The sequence below is a fragment of the Corvus kubaryi genome, unplaced genomic scaffold (assembly GCF_017639235.1).
Source record: "Corvus kubaryi isolate FWS band 111438036 unplaced genomic scaffold, C.kubaryi_AGA036_p1.0 68, whole genome shotgun sequence".
Taxonomy (NCBI): Eukaryota; Metazoa; Chordata; class Aves; order Passeriformes; family Corvidae; genus Corvus; species Corvus kubaryi.
In genome coordinates this window covers 21,915,840-21,926,846 of record NW_024582056.1, presented here as the reverse complement: position 1 = coordinate 21,926,846, position 11,007 = coordinate 21,915,840, and the positions used below count along the sequence as shown (strand labels likewise).

Genomic DNA, 11,007 nt, shown 5'->3' with positions numbered 1-11,007 from the left:
GGCTCTTGGTAAGGAACAAGACTGTCATGGAGCAAGTCATAATGTGTGATCTGTGCCAGCCCCATTTTCAGCCCAGAAGGAAAATCCTGGCAGTTGAAAAATCCTGGCAGTTTTACCTATTTTTCACTTTCTTATAGAATTACTTATTTGGGAATAGAAACAAGAGATTATGGGCTCAACATGAGTTTAAAAATGTATCAGTGACTTCTCCTTCCTTGGTTTTGAAGCTGAGTTATTATAAAATAATGGGGTATGTTGAAAGCAATCAAGGATTGGACATCCTTCCCAAAACAGGCTGTTCTCTTTCACCTTTAATAAAAGGAATTTGCTGTTTAAAGAAGTGAAAGCAGAACAGGAGACTTCTGCAGCTGATTTCTGTGGAGATGAATTAACATCCTGAGGTTTATTTGCTTGTTTAGGAAGGTCACCTGGCCTCCTGCTGAATGAACAGAAAACCACACCTACCTCAAGCCTCCCTGTTCCTGCAATGAGGGGAAGCGGAGTTTAAGGTTAGCTTGTTCAGGAGAGGTTTAGACTGGACACCAGGATGGGTATTTTTACTGAAAGGATGGTCAAACACTTTTACTGGCCCTAAATTAATGTCACAGAATGTGATAATGGGTAAGGCTGGAAGTGAACACTGGCAGTCATCTAGCCCAACCTGCTGGCTCAAGCAGAGTCAGCCCACTGGAGCACATTAGTAAGGATTATGTCCAGAAGGCTGTTGAATATCCCCAGTGAGGGAAACTCCATCCCCTCCCTGGGCAGCCTGATCCAGTGCTCAACCACCTGCACAGTAAAGAAGTTCTTTTTCATGTTCCAGTCAAACTTTCTGTGTTTCAGAAACAAATTAAGTTCTGCCAACCAAGTCTGTTTTGCCCAGGAGGGTAATTGGGAAGTGTCTTTATCTCAACCCATAAGCTTTCTTTTTTTTGTCTGATTTTCTCCTCCCACCTCACTGGGGAAGGGGACAGAGACAGTGGCTGGGTGGCAGACTGGCTACTAGGTGGAACCAAGCCACCACAGCGCAGCAAATAACTTACGAAGTTATTTGTAAGCCTTGGGCTCAAGACCAAAGACAAATGACAACAATAAAAAGAAGTAAAAGAATTCAGGCTGTCAAATTCTGTTCACTTCACATCACTCCCGGGTTATCTCTCCTTTTTCTCCATGCCTGTGCACTGAACTTCACATCAGAAAGTTAGGAGGCTTTCCCTTTTAAATCAGCTTAGTGCATTGCACATCTATAGAACAACAGCTTCTATGAGATTGATTATTACACAGTTCTTAGAGTAAGAAGGTCTGGTTGATCTGCGAAGTCAGCAAGGCCTTGAGCTGTTCAGGCTTTGCCCAGCAGTTTATAAGAGCTTCTAGGAGCTCACTGAAACACGTCTTAATCTGCACCTCATATCCAGGCTAATAAACACAAAGTAAGGTATACACCATCCCAAGTGAACAACTTCTGCCTATACCCTTTTCTTGCCAAATAGAAGGCATACTGCTCTTAAATCTGTTTAATAGTAGTTCGATTTCTACTTAAGAAACTCTTATTTTGTAAGACTCTAGTCATTCCTTCCTCAGCTCCTTCTCTGTCGTGCCTGAACGGGTGTGTACATTCAACACAAACTTCAGAAGCTAATGCAAAACCACTTACAAAAGACAAGGTTGTAAAGGATAATGGCAACGGTTATAAAATAAACAATGAAGGCACAATAAAAGTAGTCTTAAAATACAAAAAAGCAGCCTTTATTATGAGATCATAATACATGCCAAAATAAGTGTCTTTGAAATCACTGAGTATGTTTATTTACAGGTTTTTCCTGCCATTTTAAAACTACAATGTTTGGTTTCGCAGATATTGTTAAAAATAAATATTTTAAAACGTGATTTAAGAAAGGATGCATACAATGAGAAAAGGGAAACCTGGCTTGAAATGAAGCCATTGCTGCAGACGCCAAGAGCAAAGAACATATTAGAGTTGAGAACTTAAATATGCCCTACCTTAAACTGAGAGCATAAAATTTTGTAAAAACAAGAATAAATCACTTAAAAACTAATACTGCAAGCCTTTTTTTTCTTTTTTATAATATAACATCAAAATTACACAGAATACCCCAGTGATCACTAGGAAACCTGCCACAGTCTAGTTTTTCCAAACCTATTAAGTCCATGCTTCGTGGAATAAAATGCCCCCCTTCCACTGCAGGCCGGAAGTAAACACGGTCAAACCTCATCTTGCACTTGTAGGCTGCATTCAGGTTGGTGTTGGACTGCGTGTCCCAAGTGTAGCGGCAGTGCTGAGGTTTATCCAAAAACTCCCACACATCCTTAATGTTGTCAGGTAAGTTACCAAGTTTAGTAACCTGAAGGCAGAAGGAGGAAAAAAATTCCACAAGATACTGAATTCGCAAATTGTACCTTAAAAAAGTACAACTGAATCGCCACAGCATTGCTTTTTTTTCTGCACAATATAAGTTGTTAAAAATCAAAGATGTTAGAGATGTTTCTAAACTATGGTATTTCTCCAGATACTCTAAGCATAACCAATTCCTGTAGCACTTTCTAAATCCAAAAAATGTTCCAAAATAAATTTTCAGCTCTGAAATGTTGAGGTATAGGGGTCAACACACTATGTTTCCTAAACCAGTGTTGTTCCAGTTCACTGCAATGAAATTTTATGATAGGGAGAGCTGAAACTCTGACCTTCTAGTAATAATGCACAAATTTCACTTTTAGTATCAGAAGCCAAAAACTACTTCTAATTTTGAATGTCTTGATTACGGGGGATTAAGATCTATTTCTCCAGAGCACCCTCTTCCTTCATTGATTCTAGAAGCTCAAGGAATTGGAGAGTTGAACAAGTAAAGATCAGGTTCTCAAAATCAGAAGATGTTTTTGAGGTCAAAACTTCCATCAAATCTGCCTGCACCTGCTCAGATATAACTATTGTTAATACAGCATTTTGTTACTGGGAAGGGCTCTCCATATAAATCACCTCAGCCATAATAATGCTTACGTCTACTTACTTCTACAGTCCCAAATTTTAAGAATAAGTGTTGAATACCTCTGTTCTGCCTAAGCAGGTAATTTCTCATACGGACAGCAGAAAAGCCTGAGAAGGTTTTGTCAGAATACCTTCTCTAGATAGCAAAGTTGCTTATTTTTATTTACCTCACTGTCTCTGAGGTTTGTATCCCCTCCAAATATAACAGTGGTGGACTCAGACTCCTTCTGCATTTCATTTAACACTATTTGCAGCTGCTTTATACGCTCCTTAGAGTGATTTTTGGTGCTCTCCAGATGAGAGGTCATAAGGCAAAGTTCAACACCAGATACGCTCACCTATGTGCAAAACAAAGAGGCAGTGTTACTACCTGCATCACGATAAGAAGCTCAACGACAAAAATCTAATCACAAAGCAAATTACTGAATGACAGAGCTCTGGCTAATATTACACATACACGTTTTACATTGAAGAAAAGGGGCTTACAGAAGGATACAGGCTTTTAGTTTTGTTTTCAGAGGTTATGAGACTTGAAAATAAAGTATGGTAAGTAACTTGCATAAAAGATTTGTCAGTATCAAATGCAACTGGGTTTGTATGCTTGGAGAAGAAGTTTTTCTGCTGTTTGAGACTGTCATAGAGAAAAAGCCAGTTCAGCCTTTCTTGGGATATTTTTTTTTTGGAAGGCAGAAGTACAGCTGTTTAGTACATCTTGACTCACTCACATGCACAACCAAAAGGTTCCTCTTCATGGCAGTTGTGGGAAAAGGTATTACCTCATGCTTCAGCAGCTTCACTCTTGATTTCTTTAACATTATGACAGTGAAATACCCATCTATGTTACCTAAAGAGGACCAAGGAAAGAAAGGTTTGAGGATATCTTCTGCTGTGCCATTAGACGGTTAAGGTTCTGAAAGAGACCTTTTTACCACGATCTGTGAGAATACATTGATTTTTAAGTCATTAGTGAAAAGTTGTGTAATAATGGTCTGATTTTCTTCAGATGTTTTAAATGCAAATACTTAAAAAACTACTTATCTATAGTACTTTTTGGCTACCCTTGCTACCAGTCTTTCAAAATGCAGAAAAAATTACAAGGAAAATGCTAGAAAAGCAAGCTTTTCACATGCATAATTTGCATCAAGCTATATGCTGATGCCAAAACACAGAAACACTGAGTGCTTCCGTCTTCACTTTACTCCTTATGGTCTTTAAAATGGTTGGAGGTTTTGGCAAGGGAGACAGAATAAACCCAAACTTTATTTTCTGGTTTTTGTCTTTAGCAACTGTGGGTTTTTTCTCTTACCCGGAATAATAGTGTAATTGCCTGCTTTCATCTGGAGAAGAGAGAGATGTGGTGGGATGACCTCCTGTAAAAACACAACATCCGGACTGTATCTGAAATCAGCAAGGCAAGAAAAATTTCAATTAATGACTGAGAAGTAGTACCGCAACACTCTGAGGCCACAATGGAACAAAGTCAGGGACTTCAGGTGCACCTTGCCCTCATTTTCCTAGGTTTTGTAAGAATCTGTTCTTTAAAAAAGAAAAAACTATCTGAATTGTATTTAGCAGCACGTAGACATCACCATTACTAAAAGGGAGGAAACAATTATTATTAGGAACATGAAACTGACATGGTAATAAAATGCATGACTTCCTTATACCATGACCTTGCAGGTTTCATATACTACATACATAAGGAATTCAACTTAAGCAGCTGCAAAATAGCTTTGGGACATCTTCTCCTGAAGATTCCAACCACTCCAGGTTAACAAAACCAAGTGAAATTTGATTTTATTTAAGGGGTTTCTGCTGTTTTGACAGGAAATTATTACTTGTTTAAGCAACTTAATCTACACAGGGAAGTTACTGTATTAAGATACATCAGTTTATGTCACTGTTAAATTCCTCATCAGTATATTCCAGGCAGGCTCCCATTACTATAAAAATAAAGGGTAAGCACAGATTCTATTGCTTTTATATTGCACATTTTTTTTGATAAGGCAACTAACAGTAACCACAAGAGAAAACAATGCACTAAAAAATCTTTGTTGCTGTTTCAGTTTGCTCTAGCATGAAGTTATTCACACTACTGCAAGTTTCTTGCAGTTTTTCCCTTTTCATGTATGGGATACACGTATGTTTGTAATGTACAATTGCAACTTAAACAATATTGCTCATTATTAGACTTTTAAAAGCCATCTCAAAATATTTAACCTCTGGGACACTACATAGGTTCACCCTCTTACAGTCAGTTTAACAACTCTCAGCTATTCAGGATTTATAAGGTGATTGTACAGTTGCATCTAACATGAAGATAATTGGGGCATGAAGATTTGTAAATACTTAAATCAAGAAGCATTTTTTTCCCCCTGTTGAATCCAGGTATATGACAATACAAAGAGGAGGCTACACTTACAATGCCAGGTACGTACAGATCCCTCTAGCTCGATCTTTCAGATTTCCTAGATCCAGCCCATCAATGTTCCAGGTGATCAGTGAGAAGCTGCTGTCGTCCTCTTTTTGCTGCGAGTCTGCACTACCAACACCAGCATTACTTGTAGCTGCATCTGCTGTGAGGTCAATGCTAAAGAGAGAGTGTACTTGTTTGTCACCACGCATAATACTAACCTACCTGTGCTTACCTCCCGTATCTTCTAAAGCATGTATTGATCTCAACATCATTGAAAAGCGCAGTAACTAAAACATATAGGCTGCAGTCATAGAGCTGTGCTACACAGGTGAAGGAAGTGGTTCTTCCTCCTCCTTATAGACACAAGATAACATTTACCATTCTGGTTTCAGTTAATCAGATGGTGACCAATGTAATCCAAAGCACTTGAGTAGTTCAACCCTTTCCCCATAGTCCCACTCTTTCCCTATGTCCTTCAGGAACAGGCTGCTTCAGAGTGGATTCCCCACAGGGTGACAAGTCCTGCCAGCAAACCTATTCCAACATGGGCTCCTCTGTCCACAGGCTCACAGGTTCTGCCAGGAGCTTGCTCCAGTGTGGGCTTTCCACAGGATCACAGCCTTCTTCATGTATCCACCTGCTGCAGTGTAGGGTCCTCCAGAGCCCAGGGAGTACTGCACCTGGAGCACCTCCCGCCCTTCCTTCTTCACCGACCCTTGGTGTCTGCAGGGCTGTTTTCAGTTCTCTCTTCTGCTGCAGTTGCTGTTGCACAGCAACTTTTTAACCTTAAGTACATTATCTCAGAGGCACTACCACCATCGCTGATGGGCGCAGCCTCGTTCCACAGTGGGTCTGTCCTGAAGTCAGCTGACAATGGCTTTGTCAGACACAGAGGAAGCTTCTGGCAGCTTCTCAAAGGAGCTACCCTGTAGCGCCTCACTATCAAAACCTTGCCAAGCAAACCTGGTCAGAATAATGTTGATAATACACTGATGTTTTTGCTGCTAACTTACCCCAAGACAAGGACTTTTCAGCTTCCCACGCTCTACCAGGTACATAAGAAGCTGGGAAGAAACATGGTCAGGAGAGCGGCTCTGAACTGGAAAAAGGGATATTCCATACCATAGATCATCACCTTCAGTGAATGAAATTGGAGGGGATTGGCCAGGAGGAGCCAACTGCTGCTTAGAGATGGGCTGGGCATCACTCGGTCGGTGGTGAACAACTGTACTGTTCATCACTTACCTTTCTGGGCTTCCATTTCTCTCTCTCTTTTTGTTATCTCCCTTGTCATTAGAAATTGTTTTCTATTATTATTATTATTATTACTATTTTATTTATAAAACTGTTTTTACCTCAACCCATGGATTTTATCTTTTTTCTTCAAATCTCTTTCCCACCCCACTGAGAGAGTGGTGGTGTGTGAGGGTGTCCAAGTGAGCGGGTGCATGCTACTTAGTTGGTATCTGGGGTTAAACCGTGGCAGGCAGAGGTCTGGAAAAGTTCAATTCCACATGCAGATCAATACATTCAGTACACCGTGTACATTCAGTCCAGGTGTGCTATGAGATTGGGTATGTAAGACACGGATCTTACATCTTAATTTTCACAGGTACATTTAACAAGGTGTGCATGTACCTACCAGGTTTATTTATAGAAATATAAATATGCATACATCTAGTATAATACAAATACGCATAAATTACACATATACAAATGTGTGTACGGTAAAATCTCTGTATATGTATTGCTGCACAAGACGAGGCAATGAGAAGAAAATGTGCCTGTGCCTTCACCTAGGGCCTCGCAATCCACCAATCCAGAGGATCCACAGAGGGAAAATGCAGCCCAAAAGCCTGACAGCCTCTCAAAGGGAGAGAAACGCCGGGAAAGGACAAGAACGGGTGCAGAAAAGGAACAGGAATCACCTGTCTCGGTACACGTCAGCTGAGGTGCGATGCCAGGCGGGAGGGCAGCGCTGCACCCCAGGTTACGCCTCGGGGAACCTGCCTGCACCCGGGGAGGCTCCGCTGCCCGACCCCCGTCCCGCCTCCTCCTGCCACATCCCCCTGTCCCTATCACCTACCAGCCGCCGGTGTCCGCGCTGCCCGGGGCCGCCCCGCCCGCCGCCGCCTCCGTCCCCCGCGGCGGGTCGAAATAGGCGTTCAGCGCTCTCTGAAACACAGGGGCGGGTGGCAGGGAAGGGCCGCCGCCGGGCACCCCGCGGCCCCGCCGGCCCCGGCCGTACCTCCATGTGCCAGTCGCTGCCGGCCAAGAAGCGGTGCGCCACGGCCGCGTCGCTGCTGGTGATGGCGGCGAACTCGGAGCACAGCACCTTCCTCCGCTTGGCGACGTGTAGCGCCTCCTCCTCCTCCTCCTCCTCCTCCCGCTTCTGCCCCGCCGGCGGCGGGCTCGGCGCCGCCTCAGCTCCCTCCTCCATGGCTGCGGCGGAAGGCGCGGGGAGGCACCGCCCGCCGGGGTTGCCGTTCCGGGGCGCGGGCGGTCAGCGGGGCGGCAGCATGGGGTTCACGGTGGAGAGCCTGAAGGAGGCTATGAAATACATGCTGGAGTCGCAGGGCTTCGACCGGGTGCTCCGCAAGGTACGGGCACTTGGAGGGCAGCTCGTTTATACGACCTTCTGTCCCCTTGCAGAGTAACAGGCTGAACCGGGATCAGGGGGTTAGTCCGCCGGGGCTGCAGAGGGCCGAGCCTCGGCGGGGCTGCGGGGCTGCGGGCTGCAGGCATGGCAGGCCTCGGAACGGGGGTGTGTGGCCGTGGTGCTAACACGGGGTAGAAAACAGAGTTGCTATAATAAGAATGATAACTCAGTTGTTATTCAGTAACTCGTTAGATACCCAGCTGCCTTCCAGCAGCTCGCTGAAGGTGACTGTACTGCATAACCTTCAGGAGTCATTCAGCAAGTGGCATTCTTTCCTTCGCAGTACATGCGAAGCAGCTAACTTCCAGGACCGTGAAAATGTGAAATAAACTTCTCCCTGTTTAAAATTAAAAAGGTAGCTCGTTATGACATCTCACAGCTCAGCCTGAAGTCAGACTGAAAGCACAATGCACACCCCAGTGCTCTCTGAATTTCTACACAAGGCCTTACACTATACCTTCACTATACCTTCTGGTGTAAAGCAATGTAGTTGACTGGTACTGCTGCAGTGTCATGCTGATGACATTATGCTCAAAGAAAAGTTGAAGTTACTGTTCATTTACATGGTAAATTGTGTAGTATGTGGTAGCATAGCTGCTGTGTAGTAAAGGTCTGTGAAGCAGTTTCAGTGTTCTCATTAAATTTTCCCTTTAATTTTTATTTGTTTGTGTAACTGTGACATGGAGTCATGGAGTAAATATATCTAAGAAAACCAGCCATGTAAAGATTCATATACTTTGCTTTGTGGAGGAGCAAATGTTATAATGGAAGCAGTGCTTTTGTTGACAGCTCTGTGATCTGATACGTTTAATAGAAATCAACTGTTCACAAAGTAATTCTTACAGTCGTGTTTTTCCAAGACGTGTTGGCGAATATAAAGTTTTTTAAAAATGTATAAAGCTTTAAGAAGATGGTTTATTTATAGAGTCCATTTAGTTCTTAGTCGCCACTTCACCGTCATAACTTTACACTCCTTTTAAATCCTGATAAGCGGTGAGCAAGTATTAGCATTTCAGCTCGTAAAGGTAACTGGCTGGAAGTGAGCCTTGGGAGACAGGCTTCCTATCTTGCTCTGGAATACTTTTAGATTTTTCCTGCAACCTTCTAGAATTAGGATGCTAGGAACCTGATGATAATAACAATAAAAGTACAGTTGAGTTTGAATTAAAAGTAACTGCAGCTTTTCTGGGAGATACCTGAAATCTCTCTTACCATAACTAAATGACTCAAGGTTTTTCATATTCTGGAGATGACACATTTTAGTCTGAAACCTTTCATCTCCAGCCTCAGACTTAGTTTCTGGTTTAACTCCAATGTGGTATCTGCACAGGGTTTAGTGACTGTGTGTTTAAAGCCTGGAAGCTGAAGCAGTGTGCTGTTCCCCGAGGCAGACGCGTGGGAGGACAAGCACAGCAGGGCTGGGAGAAGCACAGACCTGCAGCTCTAGCTGAGTAGGTCCTGGAAGCGTTCAAGTACTGAACTATTTTCATCGAGGAGAGCAGGCATGTAGTGCCAGATCAGAGCAATGACAAATGGGACCAGATGCTTTCCTCGCCTTGCTGGTGGGTTGGAGCACCAGTCCCTGATGGGAGTGGAAGCCATCTGCTCCCAGCGTTGAGCATCAGTAAAGTCCTCCTTAAAAATTCTGTCAGAAGCCTAGGCTTCCAGTGCAGTGCAGCATGCCTGATTTAGGACTTTGGGTTTTCATTGATATAGGTGCCGTTTCTGTTTTAGGATGTTGCCTCAGTAATTTCCTCTCAGTTTAATCCCAGCTTTTTCCATTAGAAGACTGTACTACATCATCACTGATTTAGTAGCATTTGTCTGCAAAATTTGGATAAACTTTGGCTTATCAGAAAGGGTGAAACAGAGCTCTTACATTGCATTATAAATAAGGAACAGTGAAACTAGAAACATTTCAATCTTAATAACTTTTAAGATCAAAAAAGATTTAAATCAGCTCGTAACAGAATGGAAACATTCAAGTTTAAAAAAGCCCTTGTAAAAAACCTGAAAATTAGTAGGAATAAATATAAAATATGTCCACATTTCACTTTTAATAGCCTAAAGGCACTTCAAAGTCTTAGTTACACAGGTATATATAGATGTGGAACTTACCCCAGTTTTGCATCTCCTTTCAGATTTTGAATATAGTGCTACTAACTGAAGAAATTTAAATACAGATTTTAAAATACTGAATTGCAGTAACTTCTTGGTCTCAAAATTCCAGCTTCTTTTGCTGGTTACAGGGGGAAGCATGGTACTGTAGGTGAACTGTAATTCTGTATTTCCCAATTATGGGCTTGAATAAAACTGTATATGCAGATAATGATGCTGTAACACTGTGATACAGCCTTGGATACTTCTACTCACAGATAGGAGTTTCCCATCAGGGAGGCCAATCTGATTAGTATTTCTAATGCTCATTTCAAAATAACTGATTTTTACTGAGGTTGCTCTAATATAATGATTAATGAACTACTGGTGGTCTCCTTTTCATTTTGTGAGCTAACAAATATGCCTTCACAACTATGGTACACACAGATACTCAGAGCAGTTTTGTGTTCCCTCTAATCTGGCTTTTCACTCACAGATTAAAGCTAAAGGAAAACTGAAGACAGTTTCCTGCTAAGGAATTCCTGACAGCATAGCAAGTATTGAAGTTTTGTTAAGCTGTCAGTTTAAATATTTGTCTGCATTAGAAGTACACATTTTTCTAAGGCAGCAGTCTTCTGCTCAAAATGTATGGAAATATCTAATGGGACAGGTGAATTAACTATATTTTCTGTCTTTTAATTTGTCTCATGAGTCCAGAGTCAGACAAAATTTACTTTCAATTTGATTGAGGGCAATATTAGGTGTTGGTACTGCTTGTCAGTAAGCTTTTTATTCCTTTTTTTTGGTTATACAGATGAAACTTCAATCTGC

At 42.2% G+C, this 11,007-nt stretch overlaps 1 protein-coding gene across 1 annotated transcript; it reads right to left on the bottom strand.

The window, feature by feature from the left end:
- Positions 1-1,719: 1,719 nt before the first annotated feature.
- On the bottom strand, positions 1,720-7,883 carry TDP2 (tyrosyl-DNA phosphodiesterase 2). The gene is made up of 7 exons (XM_042048846.1): positions 7,669-7,883; positions 7,507-7,595; positions 5,427-5,594; positions 4,311-4,402; positions 3,730-3,848; positions 3,172-3,342; positions 1,720-2,363 (listed from the first exon to the last, which is right to left on the bottom strand). The coding sequence occupies exons 1-7, from the start codon at positions 7,858-7,860 to the stop codon at positions 2,082-2,084; spliced, it is 1,113 nt and encodes a 370-aa protein (XP_041904780.1). The 5' UTR covers positions 7,861-7,883; the 3' UTR covers positions 1,720-2,081.
- Positions 7,884-11,007: the final 3,124 nt, after the last annotated feature.